The sequence below is a fragment of the Furipterus horrens genome, unplaced genomic scaffold (genome assembly GCF_987537825.1).
Source record: "Furipterus horrens unplaced genomic scaffold, mFurHor1.1.pri manual_scaffold_8, whole genome shotgun sequence".
Classification (NCBI taxonomy): domain Eukaryota; kingdom Metazoa; phylum Chordata; class Mammalia; order Chiroptera; family Furipteridae; genus Furipterus; species Furipterus horrens.
The window spans coordinates 92013959-92037767 of record NW_028327178.1 but is presented as its reverse complement, the minus strand read 5'-3'; the positions used below and the strand labels follow the sequence as shown (position 1 = coordinate 92037767).

The window sequence follows — 23809 nt, the reverse complement described above, 5'->3', positions numbered from 1 at the left end:
CAGATTTGCTAAGAAAAAAAAATCATTTCCACCCAAACATCGGCAATAACACTGTAAGTCCAATAAGCCCTGACAGCATGGTAGCAACCAAAACTTCGGGGTTGCTAATGGGATTTGTGAAGAGTGAAACCTCATTTCCTGAGTGTGTGCTTAGGGCTCTCCTGAAAGAGCTGCATTGAACAGTCTACCTGATTCTTGATGGCTGTCTTTTTCACTTTGTACTCTATTTCTTTTTAAATATCATTAGCAGAGAGGAAGGACAAAACAAAACAAAATATTGCTTTCAAGGTTTTGTTTTTTCTCCCCTGAGCTATGGTTTCCTCTCTTCCTCCCATTCTCCCTTCCTTCTATGCGAGGTGGCAGTTTATTTTTCAGGAAGAAGGAAAGATCAGAATAGATGACCAAAGGCAGGTAGAACTCTAGAAAGAAACTCAGAACCTAAGTGCCCTACTCTATGAATTTATCTATGGATGCCTCCTCTTTGTTGAATTATTTTTTATATCGGGATGATTCTCTAACCAACTGAGCTACCCGAGGGCCTTTAATTTAAATTTAAATAGCCACAGGTGGCTAGGGAGCCACACAGTTTTAAAGAGGGGTAAGAGGAGAGCTATTAGAAGCATGCAAGCTTAGAGAGGGTTGATCAGATTCCCCTCCCTTTATATCTGTTAACAGTAATATTATCTGTAGCTTAAATCTCTTGACTGGCTTCTCGTCACCTTTTTTTTTTTTAAAGATTTTATTTATTTATTTTTAGAGAGAGGGGAAAGGAGGGAGAAAGAGAGGGAGAGAAACATCAATGTGCAAGAGAAACAGCGATCCGTTCCCTCTCTCACTACCCCAGTTGGGGACCTGGCCCACAACCCTGGTATGTGCGCTGACTGGGAATTGAACCAGCAACTTTTCAGTTCCCAGGCCGGTGCTCAGTCCACTGAGCCACAGCAGCCAGGGTTAAATTTTATTTCTTAACACTGATGCACCCCTAGTCATGTTCCCTTTTACCTTCGTAATATTTATTTGATGTGTCATTTTTCTTGATCAGTCTTATCAGAGCCTCATTGCTCTCATCAGCCATTTCTAAGGGCTGGCTTTTGGCTTTGTTACTTCCTTACATTGTGACTTTGTTTTCTGTTTCAACAAATCCTACTTTTACCTTTATTATTTCCTTCCTTCTTTGGGTGTTTGTTCTGTTATTCTGTTTCTAATGTGTTAAAATGGATGTTTAGTTTATTAATCTCAGCCTTCTATTTGAATATAGGTTTATAAGGCTGTATTTTTTTCTCAGAGTACTCTTTTATCTATATTACACAAATAGGATATGTGGTATTTTTATAACCAGTTCTAACATCACAGTTTTCTATTATCATTTATTTGACTACTGAGTTATTTGGAAAAAGGGTTCGAATTTTTCTAAGGTATTTTAGGTTATCTTTTTATTAGTGTTTTGAGTAATTGCATTATGGTCACAGAATTGTGTCTGTATGATACAGATTCCTTGAAATTTGTTGATAATCGCTTTACGCCTGATTTAAGTATGTGGTAAATTTTGATATATGCCTCCAAATGCTCTAAATGAATGCGAATGCTCCAGTTATTAGGTGTACTGTTCTATATAAGTATTATGTTTTATAAGATCTTATGAGGTGATATTTATTAAATATACTATTCATATGTGCTCCTTGGTTACTGATTTTTGTCTATTTGATCTATTCTGTTATCCAATGATGCAGGATTTGTGTTTTTCCTTTGTAGATCTGTCCATGTCTGTTTTATATCTTTTGAGACTGTGTTATTAGGTACATACAAGTTTAGAATTGTTATGTTTTTCTGATGACCTGAATCTTTTATCATTATGGAGCATCTTTATCTCTGTAATATTTTTTACCTTAAAGTTTACTTTATCTACTAAGAGTATAACCAAACTAGGTTTCTTTTAATTAGGGTTTACCTAGTGTATCTTTTCAGTCCTTTGATTGTCAGCTTTTTATTTCCTGTGTTTTGCAGGAGGGATCTTGTAGTTTAAGCTGATAACTGCCCTCTGAGCTTCACATCCCTAAATGTACCATTTTGCCTTCTCTCCTAGCGGCAGTACATACCCGTGAAAATGAAGAGCAAAGCCTTTTGGATCTTCTCATGGGAGTATGCCATGATGTATGTGGGAAGCCTCGTGGTAATCATTTGCCTCTCCTTCTTCCTTCTCAGCTCCTGGGATTTCATCCCTGCAGTCTGGGGCTTCATGTAAGTAATGACCTCATTAGAAAACTCTGGAAGCTAACTTGGTTTCCACAGTTCCAGCTGGAACCAGAATGCGAGTGACCACAGGGAGCATCTAGACACAGCTGTCTTCAAACTGCAGTGTTCTTCAGGGCTTGTTAACACACCTTGCTGGGTGCCACCTCTAGATATTTGGCTAAGGAAGTGAGGTAGAGACCAAGAATTTGCGTTTCTAACAAGTTTTCAGGTGATGCTGACTGCTGGTCCAGGGAACACCCTTTGAGAGCCACTGGTCTAGAGCATATATCCATCTAGTGAGATTAAAGAACACTCTCTAGGAACATCCAAAGCGACTACCTGCCTCTGCCTAGAAGGTTTTGGTTCAATCCCAAACAGGAATGGGTATATTCCTCTACTGCAAGAGGGTCTCTTTAAAATAAAGCCACCTTCCATGTGTCATACTTTTTAGAGAAAACCAAACTGGGTTTGCAGTATGAATTCTGCAGACTTTTCTAAATGCTCTCTATATGGCATGCTGGAGGGGGCAGCCATTGCCCAGGCTTCAAGGAACTCACAGCCCGGTGAGGTGAGAGACCCTTAAACCTGCCAAGGTGGGGAAGGGGTCTGAAGTGGCACACTCCCCTTTGGGGGCTGCTAACTTATGTTAAATCCTGGCTGAGGATAACAACCATTTAGTAGCTTTCAGCTCTTCCTGATCTGCCTTGAATAGGAAATCCGTAATGCCTTGGAGAGGAGTGAAAAGCATTTCCTAGTGCTCCGCTGGGCCACAGATTGTTCTTTACGTCATTTCACAGACAAGGAAATGTAGTCACAGCAGAAGGCAAAGACTTGCCCTGGGTGGAAGCCTGTGTTAGTGAAATCTGACCGCAAGCCATTGCCTGTTTGTCCTTCTTCATGCTCCATTTGTTCCCCTTTTGGAATTGAGAAATGACATCAGTTTCAACGCTCTATTTTTTCAAATAAATCTTTAGAAGAGCCCAAATTGCAGCCAATTTTTATCTGATATAAATTGACAAAAGTTTTCCAGTTAAACTCTTACTTGTCAAATGAGGTCTGGGATCCTCGCTAGCACTGCTGGTGGTTCCTCCTCCTCCGGCCCTGGAAGCCTCCCTGCAGTGGCAGGTGCTCATTCTGTCGCTCCTGCTGTGGGGATGCTAAGCAGGAACAAGGAAGAGCAAAATTTTTGAGCTTGTTTCTCTAGGCAAGTCTTTGGAATGCCCCAAATAGATATTGTTTATGTAAAACCCAGTCTTCTTTTGTTACAGTACTGAGTATCTCCTAATTTTAAATGTATATGTCTTAGCAGTTAAATAAGGGCTGGTCTTTTGATCTCTAGCACGAGTCCCTGCCTTATTTCAGATCATTAATGCATGCCAGAGTTTGGCTCAGCTAATATTTATTATAGGTTGTGATTCCCTGCCCCTAGTTTTTGTTAATTACGTATACCCAGGGTGCCTAGAGAGCCCCTCACAACCTGATCTGTCTGGGGACAAAGGCATCCTTGGCTGCCCAGTAATGATCAGTCTTGAGGAGAAAACCAGGTCAAAGCAGACCATTTATAACTTTGTTCTCTTTTTTTCTCTTCCCTTGTTTTCTCCACTCCAGACTTTCTGTTCCAGATCTCACTCCAAACATTGGTCTGTTTTGGTACTTCTTTGCAGAGATGTTTGAGCACTTCAGCCTCTTCTTTGTGTGTGTGTTTCAGATCAATGTCTTCTTCTACACCATCCCCTTAGCCATAAAGCTCAAGTAAGTGGTTGGACCTGCCACTCTTTGTTCACAGAACCATTTGTAGCCTTGCAGATGCCCTTCAAACTGGGAGCATCTGCTCTCAGGTTTATGCCATCTTTGCCCAGGGAACCCTGCCCTCAATCGCCTTACGTGCCGGTGGCCATAGCCAGAAATAGGGTCTGACATGAGTGCGGGCTGCAGGGAGCACCCTAACATTTCTCCTAGGCTCACTCTGGGGTGCTTGAGCCCACATTGCTGCTGAGTCCACTCACTGTTTTGGATAAGAGCAGAGGTTGGGGTTCGGGGGTGTCTTTGGAAAAAGTGAATCTTATTGGGTGTCCTGTATCAGCAACCCAGTAACAGTTTGCCCAAGGGGACTCAGGATGTGTTAGTGGGAGGCTGGCCACCTGCAGCTGTTTAATCTTCTAATCAATTTCCCTCAAAAGGTTTGCCTGTGGAGCTGCCTTTTGCAGTGTGAGGGAGCTAACACATGTTGAGCGCAGCTCCATCCCAGGCATCTATCTAGGCTTTCTGAAATGTATTCATACCTACCCCTTCCAGCAGCTCTTGGACATACACATTTTGTAGTTGAGAAAATTGACATTCAGAGAAGTGGAGTGATTTTCCTAGAGTCACACAGCTAGTAAGCAGTGGATCTGGGATTCAGACTCAGGTTTGTCTGGCTCCATGATCAATGCTCAGCCCCCTGATCTACTGGAAGAATTTACTTGTAATAGCCCCAGAAATGGTTCCATTATCCTAGCTTCAAAGAAGGGAAAACTGGAACAAATATTCCTGTATTGTCCAGGGAAACTAGGAGGGAGTTTGATTTAGATTTCAAGAACCTGAGTTCTCTAATCTTTCTGCCGTTCTTCACAGCCAGTGAACCAGTGCACATGGTTCCCATTCTGTAAAAGCTCGGAGCTGATGCTTCCTTCTCATGATGGCTTTGGCCTGGCGTCTAACAAAAAACCATCCTTCCTTGGCGTGGCAGGCTCCAGAACTCTGGCAGCCTTGCCCAGGCAAGCTCTCCAGCTGTCTGTGGCCCACATTCCCTGCCCTGGTTCTTGTAAGGCTGGCTACTGTGCTGAGAGAAGCAGGGAGCCTGGAGCACCCTTCCTTACTGTGTAGCTAGCTCTCCAGCGGCTTTCACTGTCTGCATGGGAAAGGCCACAGATAGTTCCTGGGTAGACAGCAGCCAACAGCAACACCGTCATGTGACCCCCCCCCACACACACACACACCACCACCAGGCCTCAGAGTTGTGGGGACAGAGGATATGAAGATTCCTGACCTCCCCCTCTGCTGCCCTCCTGTGCCCGGATATGACGCTCTCTGCAGTGTTTGCTTCCAGCGCCCGCTTTGTGGGAACAGGGTCCTTCAGGCCACCTGTCCCCAGACAATGTTGCAGGAGTCTGGTCTCCAAGCATTTTGGCACCACATTTTCACTGGCCTTTTCATAGAAATGTTCAGCTGTTACCAGCTACCTAAAAAGCCCAAAGCAAATGATTTGGGGTGTCTTCAGAAAGATCGCTGAGCTAGCCAAACCCTTCTTAGAAGCTCCAGGACTGCGTGACTTTGCCAAGCGGAGTTTCTGAGGCATTTGCTTTGCAGAAGGACTGCAGTGTTTGGGCGTCTACACATTGGTCAGGTTTTCATGTTTGTTCTATCTCAGATTTATACCAATTGAGTCATCCTGACCTCTGACCTGCAAGACAAGAGGGCTAGTAACCGCTGAAGAAAACCCCTGTGAGCTGAGTGTCCAGGAACTGCAAATGCAGGCCACGTGCATTTCAGTTAAATGTAGACGATGAGGGCGCAGATCCTGCCGGTGTTGGCTTCCCTTCTGCATGCGGTCCGGTGGGGTCTTGGAGAAGCGCTGGAGACAGAGCCTGTCCCCGCCCCCCGCCCCCTGCAGAGCTGTCATTGTGCGTGGGAAGGGAGTGCAGGTGGTGCTTAGGAGTTCTGGAGACAAACCACTCCACCGCTTACTCACTCACTTACCTTTTCTGATCTGACTTCCTTATCTGCACAGTGCGGGTGGCAGTATTGCCTGCCTCGAGGCGTGGCTGAGCTGTAGTGAGGACCACATGCAATGTTGCAAGAAAAGGGCCTGCATAAAACCAAGCAGAGCAAGGGGTCAGGACATGGTAACCATTTCGTTATTAGTTTAAGGTAATGAGAACTCCACTTCCAGCCCTTAAGAGCTGAAAAGCTGGACAACTCTCAGTTCTCTTTCTGGAAAAGAGCTCAGCGTAGCTAAGGGTCTATAGACCCCACTGACCCGATGGTCAGAGGAAAAAGCATCAGCAAGGAAGCATGTCCTGCCCTGAGTCCAGATGTCAGAGGGGCCTGTGGCAAGGGAGGATGCCTGACTACACGCTGACAGGCAGTCACTGAAGCCCAGTAATAAAGAGCCCCTGACTTCATTTGTTTTTTACCTCATGGCTCCTGGGAGGAGGCCCAGAGCTGGTTGTGGGGAAGTTGGTGGGAAATGTCTCTGTAGGCTGTTTCTCTAGTGTTTGCTGGGCCCTCCTCACCACCTCTGGGCACATCCCCACAGTTTTTGGCTCTGCTACTTGGCCTGGCCCCAGTGTCTGGTGAGTAGCAGAGCCAGCCCTTAACTAAAGTTCCCTGGAGAGTATTTTTGGGTTTGAGGGACAGAGGAGTCTCAGGAGTAGGCCTGGTTCCTGACTGATCTCTGTCTGTCTGTCCTGCCCTACCCCAGGGAGCACCCTATCTTCTTCATGTTCATCCAGATTGCCATCATCTCCATCTTCAAGTCCTACCCGACAGTGGGGGATGTGGCCCTCTATATGGCCTTCTTTCCCGTGTGGAACCATCTCTACAGATGTGAGTATCCCCGCCTCCAGTCCCCTGGTGGCAGATTTGGTCAGCCTGTCCCCTGGATGAAACAACCAGGGAAAGGAGAATTGATAGACATGTGATGGGCATCTGCTGTGCTAGCAGCACCAGGAGAGGGGCAGTGACATGAGGCACAATAATTGCCTCCTAGGTGCCATGGACTAGTGATGATAATAAAATCAACTACCATTTATTGAGTACTTCCTATGTACCTGGCCACTGGTTCTAAGAGCATTACACGCATGAACTCATTTTATCTTCACACCAGCCTTTGAGGAAAGCAGCCCCATTTTTGCAGATGAGAAAACTGAGGTACAGAAAGGTAGAGCCACTTGTCCAAGGTCAGATGTTTGGTTAGTGGAAAGGCTGGCATTGGAATCCAGATCTGTGAGCTTCTAGCCAATGCTGTCCAATAGGACTTTCTGTGATGATGGAAATGCCTTATATCTGCACAGTCCAACTGAGTAGCCACTGGTGTGACTAAGAAACTGAGTTTTTAATTCAGATTCATTTAAATTTAAGAAACCATACATGGTGAAGGCTATTGTATTGGACAGGGCAATGCTAGACCTAGGGCTCTGAACCATCTCCCAGAGCTGCACCCAAAGGGCCATAAAAAAACAAAAACAAATGGGCAATACTAGATTTCCTGCCTGCCATGAGGACCCCTTTGAGCTCTGATCATCCATCCTCAGAGGATGACCTAGCAGTGACCCAGTTGTGCTTCCTAGGCCCCCAGTGTTTCCCTGGGCGTGGGTTCTTTTCAGTGTTTGTGGCCTCCCTTAGAGTAGCTCATGACTCACTCGCCTCTGTGTCCCCAGCGCCCAGGATCAAACCTGACACACGGGGCAACTCAGCAAATGTGTGTGGGTGGGTTTTTAAAATCTCTCTAATAAAGAGGCAGTCAGTGGCTCAACACCACTTGATTCTCTAAACTGGAATGGAATGGGAGCTGTTGGACTTTCCATGCCTACAAGTGGTATATAACAAGGTGTCAACAATGAATTCAGGAGGGCAGGCTTCAGAGGAAGTAAGTGTTGTTGTTTTGGGGCTGTCTGGGTGTCAACCAGGAAGTGAAACTGACCAGCTGATGGAAAGAAGCTTACCTGTAAGAGTGGGCCTCTAAGCAAGGTAAACAGCTAAGTGGACAGGCCAAGCAGGCCTGCTATTGCAGGTGGTGGCCTGGTGGAGTGATGACTAGTCTTGCCTGACTGGGAGGAGGAAGTGGCATCTTCTGCCTATGACATCCTCATTGCACAGATAAGAATCATTCAGTCCAGCGGGCTCAGGGTCAGCTTGGGCCTCTTGGCAGAGAGTGGCTAATGACAAATCACAAGGCCACCAAACATGTGAACATACTCCAATTTGTGACAGGGTCGGTCTTGGGGACATCGGTCCTCTTTTCCTAAAAGTAGTTTTTTCTTGGCTATCCCACACAGAGCATCTCTCTTCCTCAGGCAATATCTTTTATCCCATGTGTCTGAACAGTCTGGAGCCAGATTGACTTGAGTCTGAATCTTGGGTTTCCCATTACTAGCTACATATTTTTAGGCGAATCATTTAATCTTTCTGAGTCTCTCATTTTTTCATATGTCAAATGTGGAGAATATCTTTCATGAGTGTTTTAAATTTGAGAAACTATAAATATAAATAGCACTATAGTTATTATCAGAAGTAATAAATATGCAGGGTGGGGCTGGGGCCTCCTGCATAGTTCCATGATCAAAGGAAGCCAGAGTCATTCAGAGTCATTGGAATAAACATATTTTTCAAAACTTGAAATAAGCTATTTTATGCCCTCTGGGGTGATGAGGCACAGAAAATGAGGATGGAGTTTCCCGAAACCTGGATGATCTAATAGATGCTGTTGCTGGCTGGCTGGGCGATTTCAGCTTGTCTGAAACCCTGCAGAGAGCATTGGCCGCCGTCCCTCAGTGCAGAGCTCCTGCAGCAGAGAATGCTCCTGCTTGGGGTGTCCGTTTAGGGCCTGACAACTGCGAATCATGACATCCAGCGAGGAGTGTCTTCAGCCTGGGCCTGAGAACCTATGAGTGGAGGCTTTGAGAAGTCTTCAAGCCTAGGTTGAATATATTCAGACTTTTAATGTGGTTAAGAATTCAGTTTAAACATTAGTTGTCGGTGCTACTGTGCCTGCTCACACATTCACCTTTCTGTTTTCCTGCCCTGCTCAGTGGGCGGAAGAGGCACGTGGGCCCTTCCCTGAATGCAGGCCCCGGACACAGGACTCTGCGGTGCCGGGGCCAGGATGAGTCACAGAGACACACAACTGTGGTGTGAGGGAACAGCCTGCTGGCCCGCCTGTAGTGGTCCAGCTGAAAGAGCCAGTCACCAAAGGGCTGTACTTCGTGTGTTTTATTTTGCTTTATTAACTATTACATAAAGATAAAAGAATATTGATAAAAGTATATAAATTATAAAGAATAACAATACAATAAATTCCCATGCACCTATTTGAAGAAAAGAAATGACACCATGACCTTTAACGTCTCTAAATCCCCTCTGTGCCCTCCCATTGGGACTGGGTTCTTCGGGCGGAATTTTATTTCTGAATGCCTGAGGCTTAGAGAAGGAAAGTGACTTGCCTGAAGTTTCAGTTTGTCAATAGTAGAGCCAGAGGTTGGATAAGCAACCCAGTGCGCAAGGTGGGAATCTGATTCCCTCTGGCCCGGCGCGTCTAATGAAGAGTGCACCCTTCAGCTCATTAGGCCCTGGTCGTCTCTGACATCTCTGACACCTCCTGGTGCCTGGAACAAGCTGTCCTGTGCCCAGGTCCCTAGCTCCATGTGCTCTGGCATATAGCTTTAATCCTCTGACCTGCCAGCCAGCAAAAGTGAGTAGCAGCTCCCCAGTCCTGCAAAGGTCACCAGAGGCCAGAAGCCAGCTGGATGCTGGTGACATTTCCTCCAGGCACATGGGAATGTATCTTTGCAGCTCTTCGGGATTGCACCCAGGAGCTGCATGGGAGCCTCTCTCAGTCTCTGTGCACTCTCTCACCTTCTTGTCACCTGATCTGAGAGCCACAGTGGTCAGAGGCATGGAATAGAGACCCAGCTGGGCTGTCAGGCCACAGGAGTTTCATCTTAGGACTAGTGTATATTCTTTTCAGCAAAATAATTTCCAGAGGATAAGAACAAACCACTGAGAAATGTAAATAGTGATGTTGGAGTGGAGGAATAATAAATAGATGGGTTACTTTTTGAGGTTATAACATTGCTTAATAATAACAACAATAATAATTCTCAGTGCACAGACCCCTCTTCCCAGACTTCCTGTCTCTGGGAGAAAGAGAGGTCTCAGGAAGGCTTGAGTCAAGGCTTTAACCTCTCTTAGTTTTGAAAACCCAGAATTGTGGAAATGTCAGATCAGAAAAGAGGACCTTGGAAGCACTCCAGGCCAGTGTTTCTAAATTGTGTGATTTCACAGACCACTGCAATTTCAGAAAACTGATGACAGAGTTGCCAAGGTTTTATTTTGCTGAAGACATTAAAACAGTCAACTACCAGCTATTCATCTCCATTTCATAAGAGAAAGGACTTTTTAGCAACAGCAACAATCAGCAACAAAAAAAACACCTGTCATTTCTCCATAAAGAACGAACCTTAAATTGAAAACATTGGACTTTAACAAGAACTCTGAACTGCCTGATCATTCTCCCTGAGACACAGTGACATCTCTGTTGGAGACCGCTGTGGGCCTCCTATCTGGTAAGGGTCGCAGCTGTAATCCAGTGGTTCACAGCCTTGGCTGCATATTGGAATCACTGGGGAAGCTTTTAGAAACTATTATGGATTTCTGGGCCCCACCCCTAGAGATTGATTTACTGCCTGGGCTTCCCCAGATGATTTCATTTTGCAACCAAAATTGAGAATCATTTATGTAATCCAGTCTCCCTTCCAATGCATGAAAACCCCAAAATAGCATTTCAACCAAGTCTTTGTACAGCTTATATCAGCAGCCTTAAGGGTCAGGAGTTTCCCAATCCCTTCAATCTCCCCAAATCTTGTGATCCTGAAGGTCAGGATCACATTGGGGAAAGGAACTAGTCATTGAATATCTACTGTTAACCAGACCCAGTGCTAAGTTTTTTTAAAGTTATTCTTTTAATTAATTTACTTTAAATAATATTTATTAGGCCCTGGCTGGTGTGGCCCAGTTGGTTGGAATGTCCTCCCATAAACCAAAAGGTTGTGGGTTCGATTCTGGGTTGTGGGTTTGATCCTCATCAGGGAGCGTGCAAGAGGCAACCAATCAATATTTCTCACATTGATGTTTCTCTCCCTCTCTTCCTCGCTTCCCTTCTCTCTAAAATGAAAAAAAGAAAACATTTTTAAAAATAAAAATTTATTAGTTTACTTAAAATACAGTAAAGGGTAAAGATAGAAATAAAAATAGCATATAACCTACTATCAGATATCCCCTATTGAATTAAAAGGGAAAAACAAAGCACAGTGTAGTAGGCAAAATGATTCCCCCTTCTCACCTCCCACGATGATGGTCACGTCCTAATCCCCCACACCTGTGATTATATCACCTTACAAGGCAAAAAACCTTCAGGTGGGGAGAGTAGCCTGGAATATCCAGGTGGGCCCAGTGTAATCACAAAGGCCCTTAAAGGAGGTGGAAGCGGAGGTGTATGGGAAATCTCTGTACCTTCCTCTTGGTTTTGCCGCAAACCTACAACTGCTCTAAAAACTAAAGTTTATTTTTTTTAAAAGTGGTGAGGGAGGCTAAAGAGAAGTTCAGAATGTTGCAATGTGTAAAGGACGTAATTCAGCATTGCTGGTTGAAGATGCAAGGGGCTCATGAGCCAGAAACACAGGCCAACCCTACCCGGTACAAAGGCAAGCAGACGGACTTCCCCTGAGACTCCAGGTGGAATGCAGCCAGGGGATACCTTGGTTTTTGGCCTGTGAGACCCATTTGGACTTCCGGCCTCCAGAACTGTAAGATAAGTTATATTGTTTAAGCCACTAATTTGTGGTATAGCAGAAATAGAAAACACAGTAACCCATGTGTGCCAGGTTTTTCACTGGCTTTCTTGTTTAATTCATGCAACACTCCTATGAAATTGGCATTTGAGTCCTGTTTTAGAAACCGAGAAGCTGAGACTCAAAGGAACTTGCTGGCAGAGCAGGAATGTTAACCAGGGTCTCTAAGGCCGAGTCTGAGCCCTGCTGCCCTACAGCCTTCTCCTCCTGCTGAACTCACCTGCCTGCCTAGTGGGATTCTGCATTCCCTCTGGGGCTGCTGGGGTGTTGTTAGAGGGAGGGTGTCAAAAAGAGATTGTTAAATCATTTAAGGGAGAGTAAGGGACATTTGAAGAGCAAGATGGTAGACCTAAGATGTGAATTAAGGAGAATGGAAAACGTGTTTCTAAGACTCGGGGCTGTAGCTCCACAGACACACTGGGGGGCTCTAATTTCCATGGGTTCAGGCTGCCCTTTCCATCTGTGATCTCATGTGGTCAGCACCCTGCTTGGGGAGGGGGGGCTGGAGGACAGTCTCTTGCTGCCTAGTGCCCAGGGGCATTCATGGCATTGCAAACTTAGCCAGCCAGCCCACAGTGGGAGTTACAGAGTCCACATCAAGGCCCTCCCACCAGTTTTGGGCGCAGGGAGCCATTGACTCGAGGGTCTTACGTTGGCATTCTGGTGACACCCAGGAGCCTCTTAGGAGAGGGGGAAGGGGATGTTCTGCCTCTGAGCTATACTAGGCTCTCCCTGGGCTTCTTTGTCCTGCGAGACATCACAGAAAATCAGCATTGGGCTAACCATGACCGTCTGTCTTTGCAGTCTTGCGAAACATCTTTGTCCTCGGCTGTATCATTATCGTCTGCTCCCTGCTTTTCCCTGTCCTGTGGCACCTCTGGATTTACGCAGGAAGTGCCAACTCCAATTTCTTTTATGCCATCACACTGACCTTCAACGTCGGTCAGGTAAGAGTTAAGTGCAGCGTGGGGACAGGGATTCATTTTGATCTAGGCCCTGGGTTCTGCAAACTAAAGGTTTGGGTGTGAATGAGGGGACATTTCCTCCCCTTAAGTAGCTCATGGTCATGTAGAGAAGACAAGGAGTAACAGCAGCCAGGAAAACTGAATCTGGGGAAAACTGAATCTGGCGAACATTTACTGGGCTCCATGCTGAGCCATTGCCTCTCTGAATTCTCACAGCAGGCTTGTGAGCTAGTGTTACCAGCCGTTTTACACATGGGAACCAAGGCTCAGGGAGGTTGCCTCTTGCCCAAGGTCATTGGAGGAGCCAAGAACAAAGTGCAGGGCAGGCTGGTTTCTGAGGCTGCCGTCTCTAACAGTGCCCAGGCTGCGCGGTGCCCAGAGTGAGTGTGCCGTGTGAGGGTGAGGAGGGCAGGGGCCGGGGCGGAGAGCCTTTTGGGACTTTGGGGACAGCAGGAGCAAAGACAGGGAGAGAAGACGTGGTTGGGTCTAGCTATTGGTGAGTCAGTAGTGCAGATTGCATGGCTGCGGGTAGTGGGAGAGAAGGCTAGGGAGTGGGGTCACTAAATGAGAGGTACCAGCAAGGAGCCCTGGCCCTCTCTGGCCCAGGGAAAGCCTCCCGTTGGTGCTGTAGGGCAGTGGTTTTCAGCATCAGAATCACTCTGGGGAACGTGCTAAAAGTGCACATTCCTTGTTAATATGCTTTAAATCCTATAGTTATGCTATGACTACTAGCATTACATGGCTTTGATTGTCAACAAATAAGATAAAAAAGCAGATTTTCTAATCCCACTTCCACAGATGTTGACTCAGTAGATGTGCAAAACAGGGTCAGAAATTTGTATTTTTAACATGCTCCCCCAGAGGTTCTGTTGCAGGTGGTCTGGCAAACTCCTCCACAGGTCCCTCGTCCATGCCCTGTGCTGCATTCTCCTGTCAGCTGTGTCCCCATTGTGGAGGTCCTGTGAGAATCACTTGTCCCGTTTACCATTTCAGTTGCCTTTGGCACAGCCAGGCGCTTCCTGTGCATAAGGGGCTGGGAGGGGAGCAGGGCTAGCTGGAGAGCCTAACGATGGCACCAAATAATCCCCAGGGAGGGTCTTGTCTCCAAGGGTAGCTGCTGGGCAAGAAGAGAGCTGGGGCTTTTGCTGTGAGTGATTGTGAGTGATGGGTCTGGTATTTCCTGCATGGACATTTCTGGACAATTAATGTCCGGCCCAGCTATTTATCCTGATTTGTGAAGAGCAGGAAGAGAGATGGAGGGCCCTGTGGCCTGGGTGGGACCAGGCCAGATGGTCTCTTTTGCCTGTCACACAGTGGTTGTTGATGGTGGGTGCTCAGCACCTCCTACTTTGTCCTGCAGGATTCAACTTCATAACTTGAAGGAATCCAAAAGCCTGTTCTGGCTCTTCTGTCTTGCTGAAATCCCCTTACTTGTCCTTTGAAAGTGATGACTGGCATGTGAGGGCATTGGGCGTGCCCTGGGATGTGGGGGAGCTGGGCAGGCTGCTGAAATGGTCCACAGCTTGTTGTCAGGTGTGGGGCAGGAGTACGGTTGCTGTGATGATGAAGCACCTGTGGAACTTGCCAGACAACAGCTTTTTTATGTAGCTGCCTTTGGCACCTTTCTGAAACAAGGGTCTCTGTCGATGGCATGGGAGATCTTGTCAAGTGATCAGGTACCACGAAGGCAAGAGAAACTGAATTGTTGGGAAAGAAGGATGAGGCTGGGGGTGGGAACAAAAAGCCAGGTAGCTGGAGTGTGTTAATGACTGAGCTATAGAGAAAAATCAGGCTGAACTCTTGGCATTGCCTTTACTGTTGTGTGTGTGTGTGTGTGTGTGTGTGTAATTTTTAAAATGTATTTTTAATCATACAAGTACTGTATGAATTTATTATTGTGGGGGAAAAGAAGTCAAACAAAATAAAAGCATATGGAATGAAAAGTAAAGATCCGCCTGCCCTCCCCACCCCCACCCTCAGTGCAGCTGCGGTCACTGGGGTCAGTCTGGCATGTGTCTGCAGGCGTCCTCTGTGCATTTACATACTTCATCTGTGCAGGCAAAGGGATTCCTGTTTACAGAAAGACAAGACATCCTACACCACTGTTTTTCACTTAATCATCTCATCTTGAGATCATTTTTTTAATGGCTCTGATATCCCATGGTTAGGATGTACCATGATGTATCTGACTATGTCGGCCCTCTGCTGATGGGCGCTGAGGCTGCTTCTGGTTGTTTTGCTATAAAGGGAAAGGCCTTGCATATCTCTCCACTTACTCTTGTATACACATGCCCATATTTTCTTAGGATAGATTCCTGGTGGTGGATTTGCTGGGGCAGAGGGCATAAGCATCGTGCGTTGGGTCCGATATTGCCAGTTTGTGCATCAGACAGGTCGGACCAGCCTCCAGGTTTCCCAGCAGTGGTCCAAGTTCCTGTGAGCTGCGGTGTGTTCAGGCATCCGCCTCAACTGTGTCATTGGCTTCCTCGGGTCTGAGTTCTGTGGCTCTGAGCCAGAGACAACTATGTGGGGTCAGTGCTTTCTGGGACTGCTGGCTTTGGGCTTTGTGGCTGCCACTGCCAGATCACTAAAGGGCCCTGTCAGATGGGGGCCCTTATTCACCAAAGCAAGCCCTCAAGTCATATCACTGTCGTGGAGCATTGGCTGAGGTGGAAGAGCAGCCCTCATCATGAGGGTTATACTCCCCCTGCCCTCGTGCCTGCTGGGAGCCGGAGGGTGCAAATAGGAGACATTTAGAATCTTAGTATATGTTAAATGTCACCTCCTCAGAGAGGCCTTTTATGAGGCTCCCCTGCCCTACTGTCTCCTTCTCAGCCCTTGGTTTCCTAGCACTTGCCCAAGTTATAATGTTATTTATTCTCTCTCCGCCTCCCCCACTAGCCTGTGAGCTTCATAGAGGCAGAGATCTGCCTGTCCTGCCCACTGCAGGCTCCCCACCTACCAGTGCTTGGCACAGAGCAGTTGTTTAGCAAGTATTTGTTGAATGAATGAATGAACCAAAGATAGCCGGGGGGACACCATGTGATTAATGGCCAAATGTGCAGAGAGTAAGCACTAGAGGAATCTAGAGGGAACAGATCGCCTTTCCTGCTGTGAGTAGTCAAGGGGAGCTGCAGGGATTGAGGAGTAGGAACTGGACCTTTCAGTCTCAGAGAGTGAGACGGGGAGGGGAGATGCCTAGGAGGTGGGCAGGTTGGGAACCAAGTCACCCCAATGGCTAAGGTCAATGGGTGGCCTGCTCTGGCCCCAACCCTTCTCCAGCTTCTGGGAGAACCTGCTCTCTGGCCAGTGAAATCCCAGCATGTCCTCCATAGCCCACGCCAGCCTCTGCGTCCGTCTGAGCTGTAGTCAGTGCTTCCACGGAAATGTATGGCATTCAGGGACATGTCCTCAGCCCCACGGCTAGCTCTTCTCAGCTCTTCTAGCTGGGACCGTGCCTGGGTCACCTGGTCCTCATTCTCCCCTCCCCTGGGCAAGACAGATCAGGGAAGCCCTGGGAACCAGATGAGTATGGATTTGCAGCAGTGGACCAGAGTCAGGCCCATCATTACTGAATCAGGAGCTGAATATGTAGAACATTTTGGCCTGGAGATTTGAAGTCCTGCTCTATTTGAGTTGGTCAGCGCTATACCCTATAATAAAACAACTTACTGGTAGATTATTAGTTACACCAGTAGGTAAACCACTGGTGACTTAGGCCCCATCCTTTCCCATGGGGCTATTAAGTATTTTTCAGCATGTGGCATGGACCATTTGCTAATTATAATTGTGCCTCAGAGTCAGTAACCAGGAAATGACAACAACAAACTATCTACAGGGTGTGTGTGTGTGTGTCTGTGTGTGTATGTAGGGACTGAGACAGATTGGTTGACTGAGGTCCCCTTCCACTTCCTTACTGTGTGACCTTCAGCAAGTCATTGAATTTCTCTGGGGGGCATTTTTCTGCCACTTCTCAGGGTACTGAAAGGATTGGACATGTAATGTGTGGGTCCTGTTGCCATTATTCATATGTTGACATGGAAATAGCACAAACATGCTTTTCAAATACCCAGAGCAAATTCCTAGGAAACAAGTCAGACCCAGAAACTAAGGGAAGGAGAACAGCCCCTCCTCTTTGTTTTTTGACCCTGTTCTTCTACAGGTCAGTGACCCACAAAAGAAGAATGGCCATCAAGGGTGACATATAAACAAAAAGGAATGCATTTAAATTTAGTTTTAAAGCCCTGGCCAGGTAGCTTAATTGGCTAGAGTATTGTCCTGATATGCCAAGATTGTGGGTTTGATCCCGGTTAGGGCACATATAAGAAACATAACCAGTGAATTCATAAATGAGAACAAATCGATGTGTTTCTCTCTCTCTCTCTCTCAAAAAATAAATAAATAGTCCTGGCTGGTATTGCTCAGTGGATTGAGCACCTGCCTACAAATCGAAAGGTCACCGGTTCGATTCCTGGTCAGGGGCGCATGCCTGGGTTGTGGGCCCGGTCCTGAGTTGGGGGTGTGCAAGAGGCAGCCTGTTGGTGTTTCTCTCCCTCTCTTTCTCCCTCCCCTCTCTCTAAATAAATAAAATATTTTAAAAAATAAATTATCATTAAAAAATAAAATTTAGCTTTTATAAAAAGAGTAAGATATAATGCCCCACTCACTTTTTTTTTTTAATAATTTATTTATTTGTTTGCTTATTTATTTTATTTTTAGAGAGAGGGGAAAGGAGAAAGAGAGGGAGAGAAACATCACTGTGTGGTTGCCTCTCACTCGCGCCCCCAACTGGGGACCTGACGTGCAACCTAGTCATGTGCCCTGACTGGGAACCCACTCACACTTAATTTAACTTAAAAACAGGGAACATGGGAATCTTTCCCCAAAATTATAATAGTGGCTCGTGTTTAAAGCTTGCTCTAGGGGCTGTGCTCACGTGACCTCTTTAATCTTCTGGATCCTGTGTTTGTGGCTCCTGGACACTTCCCTGTGCGCTTAGGTCTACTTGTGTGCTCATGGAGAAGGAGTTTTATTTGTATGTGTGTTTTATTTTTGGCATCACGATGGGAATATGACTTTCTTCCTTTTAATAAAACACCTTGGTGATCTTCCTTGTTCATACATGAGACAGGAAACTCCTTTTTAAACTCCTTTTTAGACTCCCCACACTTGATGTAACTACTTCCCTACTGACAGCACTTGAATTTGTTTTCCTTGATTTTGTTACGATACGGAATTCACTTAATTCACCTTTAGGGAGGCACTGTTATTACCCCTTCACAACACAAATGAGGACGCTGAGGCTTGGAAGTCACAAAACTCCAAAGAGGTGCACTGAGTCATGCTCGCGCGTATCACGGCCTCTCAGTAGATTGTGGGTTCCATTAGGACAGCCTCTGGTCCCTTCTTCATGACTGTACTGTAGCCCCAGCACCAAGGAGAATATTCAGGGACTGTTTATTTATGAATAAATGGAGTCCACTGGGATCAGAAACCACATTTAACGACCAGTGATCTCACACAATCTTGTGCCCTGTAACCTCCCAGTTCCAGTCTCCATTTTGGTCCAAGCTGGGCCTGTGGCAGTTTCTGCTGGATTCCCGTGGGGCCAGAGCTCAAGCCCCCTTCCCCTCTGACCTCTGTGGCCGGCCCTGAGAGCCCCACCCCTGCTCTGTGCCTCACCGTGCCCACCCTTCCCAGCACAGTCTGGAACACACCATGAGCTGCTACCTCCTCGCCTTGGGAGGCTGCCCTGATGCCGCTCTGTGCTCCAGACCCTTTAAGTCCTGGGCTAGCCCTGCTTTGTCCTTTCTACTTTCTGTCTCCAGGGAGGCCTAGAGCCCTGGGGTCTGGGCACCAGCCCTCTGTCATGTTGGCCCTGCTCAGGGCTCACTTATTTATTCCAGGACAAATGAAACCACAGTCCTGTCATTCTGGGGACTGGCACCAGTGGTGCAATGTTAGGGGACATATGGGGCAGCTCAGCAGTGGTTGGGTGGTGTGTGCCCCTACTTGGGGACAGATGGGGGCCCATCCCAAGTTCATTCCTGTGGGTTGTGTGTGGCCCTGGCTGCAAGATCCTGGTCGGTGTGCGGGAAAATTCATTCCTCCTGACCTGAGACGTCGGTGGTCCAGGCTGGAGCCCTCGTCAATTGGGTGTGTGCGTTTACTTTGATTCCCTCAGCCGGTGGCATTTGTGAAGGCCTTAGTTCATTCCTTTGTCCCTCCCATCGTCAAACCTTCAGCTCAGTGCCCAGCATCCGGAGCCTGTCTGTCACAGGCTTTCCTATCCTCCCCCCGCGACCAGAGTGGCAGGAAAAGCCCTGGGGGCACGACCCACCCGAAGGCCTGGGCTTAGGAGGCCCAACTCCACAGCTGGCTTGCTGGCCTCAGGTCACAGAACTCCTTGGGCCTAATTTACTTATTTGCAAATATTAATTAGGTGCCTGCTATGTGCCAGGCACTCTACTAGGGGTGAATGAGATGCAGCCCTGTGTCTAAGGAGGTCACGCTCTGTGGGAGAGCACGGGAAGGAAACACGCAGGGCTGGCGCAGCAGCGGTGCTATGAACGGGACAGACGCAGCCGGGGGAGCTCAGAGCTGGGGCGGCGAAGGAAGCTCCTGGAGGGGGCTGCCTCTGCGTGCAGTCAGGACCTAACTGGGTTCTAGGTGCTGAGACCCACGGGGTGTGTGGGGTGGGGGCGAGCCAGCCAGGGTCGAAGGTGGGTTTTTAGGCTGGCGAGTGCAGCCTGATAGGAAAGAGGCCATTTCAGGGCGGCAGTGGTCAGAGCCACGGCCTGCATGGGCCTCATTGTGCTGAGAACCAGGCTGAGCTTTTGGTTTTCAGCTGAGGGCAACTGGAAGAAGATTCACACTCTGAAAACCTCACCCGACCAGGAAGGGAAGAGAGGTGAGGGGTGTGAGCTGGCATCTGAGCACAGGGAGGAGGCTGTTTAAACCTGGCAAGAGGGGGTGGGCCCTGCAGTCTCCTCCACCTGGCCCGAAGGGTAGCTGTGAGGACAGATCAACACAGAGATGGGCGGGGGGAGCTTTTGTCGGTGGAAAAGCGCCACATAGAAGATGATGCCACAGGAAGCAGAGCTCTCAATCTGTTGAGATCTTGCTTCCACAAGTAGCCTCTCTCTGGCTCAAATAAATGTTTATAAAAAAGGAAAAATGATTGCCATCATAGCTGGCTTTGATCTTACTTGGTGACCTTCCAGATGCTGAGACTGAGGTCCAGTGATTTCCCTATTAGTTTGCATTGTTAGGGCTGGAGGGTAGAGCCCCATTTCTCCACCATTCTTCCCACCCGTGTCCATCCAGGCCTGTGGGAGATCAGGTCAGCCTCTCTTGCTCCCAGTTTCTTAGATGCCCCCGGCAGCGTGTACCATTTGATCCCCGACAGTGACAACCACGTGCGTTCCCCCAAGGGTGGGCAGGCTGTCGAGTGTCAGCATCTGCAACAGGAGCAAGAGACCTGGGGAACTGGGACATGTCGTCTGAGGTGACAGCACCTGCCTGTCCAGGAGCTGCCTCCTAGGGCCAGCGTTGGCTGAGGCTGCTCTCCGGAGTCCGGCAGCTTCTGTTAAAGGCCTCCGCTGGTTTGGGTGTCACAGACACTTGTGCCTTTTCCAGAAAACCTCTATTTCCTTGGCTAAGTGACAGCTGTGAATGGGAGCGCAGCCTCCACGGGGGTGTAAGTGTATGTGAGGCATCAGGCTGGTCCATAGCAGGACTCAGCCCCTCCAGCCCCCCGAATTGAGGGGGTTGTAGGGCGATGGGAAGAACCAGGGTTTGGGGCTCAGACAGGCAGGATGGGTGCCACAGCCTAAATGCTTCACTTGTTCCCTGTGACCTCAGGCAAGACCCTTAACCTCTGAGTTGGCTCATCTCTAAGTGGGTCCCATAAGCCCAGCCCAGAGTGCTGTGGAGTCAGTGATGCGCCTCTTAATAAAGGGCCTGGCCTGTGGCAGGTACACGGGATGAGTTGGTTCCTGTCTCTCTTCTCTCTCACCCTGCGGAGCATGTTCTGACCGTGTCGTTCCACTTCTGCTGTACCCCTCTCTGTCCCTGACCACCCGTTTATCAGCTGCCCCATTAATCTTCCTCATAGCCCCAAGGGGAGTCCTGGAGCCCTCATGGCTGCTAGTGAGAGTAATATGGTCTGACCGAGCCCTCACTGGAGCAGTGCTGAGGGGAGGGGAGGGGGCCCAGCAAACTACTCCCAGAGTGCCAGTCCTGTGTCGGGTCTGGGCCTGCAGAACTGGAGCAGATGGCATCCCATTTGGTCGGGAGGCAACAGGAAATGACTTCACTTCAAGGGTCACATAACTGAGTGTGGGGTTAAGGAAGACCCTGAGGGCAGGAGATGGAAAAGATGCATCTCAAGGGATACGTAGGAGACTGGCTTCTGAGCAGGCAAGTGAAGGGTGTATGTGCGCATGTGTGTGTGTTCAAGATCCACCAGGGGCCAGGAGGTTGAGGGAGGATGTGGAGGGGAGCAGAGGGGCTGAGTCGGAAGTCTGAGGAAGGGAATTGGCAGGACATGGTGGTTGATGGCAGGAGGGTGGCTCAGCCACAGGCAGCTTTAGAGAATGGGGCTCTGCAGGTCTCTGAAAGCACAGAGGGACAGACCAAGGACAAGGGGAGCCACCACTGCAGGTAATAAACTAGAGTTTATTATTTATTTAACAGATGAGGAAAAGGCAGCTTAGAAAAGAGGGAGTGACTTGCACAGGGTCAGTCACCAACTTCCCAACTTCCCCTGCCCAGACTGGGCGCAGGGGCTCTGGGTCTGCAGCTGCTGTGTCAGCTAAATCCCAGGGCCTCTGGGAAATCCCTCCTCCTCAGCCCAAATGCAAAACTTCAAGGTCAGAGGAGGTTGTCTCAGCCAGCCTGCGATGAGCCGGGGCTTCCCTCTGAAAGAGCCAAGTCTCCGTGCCAGTGTGGTGTCCATGAAATGCCCTCTCCCTGGGGGCAGGAGCAGGGCACCCACTCAGAACTAGGGACCTTCTGTTTCAGACAGACTAGGCCAGCACACAGGGCTCTTTCCCTCCATGCCACCCTCCCTGACACTTCATTTTGAAGATGTTCACTTACAGCCAAGTTGAAAGATTGAATATTAAACACCCGTATAGTGACCACTAGACTCTGTCATTAACAATTTCCTCTCAATGTGTGATTGGTGGTTATCTATCCTTCAGTCTCTCCTTTTCTAAAATGTATTTCAAAGTGAAATGCAGGCATCAGTACATTTCCTGCTAAATATTTCAGCATGTATATCCTTAGCCAGAGTTCAACACCTGTTCACATTTTTCTTATGTGAAATTTACATGTACATTTGCTGCCTTTTATGCAGCAAAATATTTTTGTGGTTCATCTATCTTGTTGCATATTACAATGGTACATATTTTTTAGCTTTAAATTTTGGAATAATCTTAGATTGTACAGGGTTCTCGTATGCCCATACCCAGTTCCCCGCTTGTTAACATCTTATATCACCACGACACATTTGTTGAAACCAAGAAACTGACCCTGGTCCATTATTATTAGGTAATCTCTAGACTCGGTGTGGGTTTTACCAGTTTTTCCTGTCCTTTCAGCGTCCAGTCAAAGGCACCGCTTTACATTTAGTTGTCATGTCTCCCCCATGTGCTCTGCTCACTTTCCTAATTTCTCATGACCTGGACAGTCTCAAGGAGTACTGGCCAGGGAGCCTGTTGAGTGTCCCTGCTTTGGGTTTGTCAGGTTTGGGGGTTCTGGCACACTCAGGCAGTGAGTCCGTGCTAGCTGCACAATTGCACGCTGTCACCCCGCATCGTCTGGTTATGGCTGCTTCCAGGCTCCTCCAGGGTGAGGTTGCCACTTTCTGTTTCCCTGCTTTGTTCTTTGGGGGTGAGTCACCAAGCCTAACCCACCTCAGGGGCAGGGGATGGGGAGTGGGCAAGAATTAAGCTCTACCTCCTGGAGCGGGGAGTACCTACATACATTATTTGGAATTCTTCAAAGATACCAAGAGGAATTTCCCTCCATCTTATTCAGTCTTGTAGTGGCTGATTGTTATTAATTGGATTTTTGTTTTTATCAACATAATAAATGTATATAATTTACAAAGTTAAGGCTTATAAGATAAAATAATAACGCCCTAAGGTCTTAGTTACTTATTTGTTCTGGTACTTCTGAATAACATGCTTACTCTATTTGTATTTCTTGGGTCCTTCTCCTTTTATATTTGATTGAACTATATGAAATTGACAATATTTAACTGCTGCTGGTCTGCAAAAAATGACAATTTCATATGGTTCAACTTCCTGCTATTTGTGCAGCTGATTGTGTGTGAGACTGGAGTTGGCTCATTTTCTTTGATGAATTGTGTCTCTGCAATTGTCCCTCATCTGACCTGACTTGGGGGTCAGACCCCACCAGGTCAACCACAGCTCCAGGCTTCCCCAACTCCCCAGACTGGGAACCTAGGTCCTAGATGAGAAAGGGGCTGCAGGGTGGGAGATCAGCCTTTGCTGTGATAGGTGCCCCATAGGGCAGCTGTGGGGCAAGGCCTTGGCGCTCCCTGGGCTCTGTGCTCAACTGATACCCACAGCAGCTGAGTTGTCTGCCCTCTGGCAGTCCGGGCCCTGGTGCATGGCCTTGCAGGGTCATGGCCGTGAGTCCAGCTCTCCCTGTATAGCCTTAGACCAACTGTTGAACCCTTTGTGCCTTAATTGCCATCATCCCTCCAGATGGGCTCCAGTGGTGTCCTTGTCCTAAGCCATCACCGGCGTTGGTCCTGAGCTTCTAGTCCGAGCCACTCTGTGCCCTCCTTCCTGCCTACGGTGAGAGAGGCTGCCCAGGAATGGGGTCTCAGTGTCAGAGGCTGAGATCCCTGGCTCAGCTCACCCTCTGACCTGCTCCAAGACCATAGCCAGGTGCCTCTGTCTCCTTATCTGTGTGCACGGAGGTGGTTGGTGCCGATAGCCTGAGAGGCCTCTCAGTGCCTGGGAGCTG

The 23809-nt window shown here is 47.9% G+C and overlaps 1 protein-coding gene across 1 annotated transcript in view; it reads left to right on the top strand.

The window, feature by feature from the left end:
• Positions 1 to 23809, top strand: part of PIGU (phosphatidylinositol glycan anchor biosynthesis class U) — a 91502-nt gene that overhangs the window by 66049 nt on the left and 1644 nt on the right. The window contains exons 8-11 of the mRNA XM_090286268.1: positions 2084 to 2238; positions 3841 to 3984; positions 6695 to 6819; positions 12645 to 12787. Of these exons, the coding sequence (XP_090142394.1) occupies positions 2084 to 2238; positions 3841 to 3984; positions 6695 to 6819; positions 12645 to 12787 (567 nt within the window). The remainder of the gene's footprint in view (positions 1 to 2083; positions 2239 to 3840; positions 3985 to 6694; positions 6820 to 12644; positions 12788 to 23809) is intronic.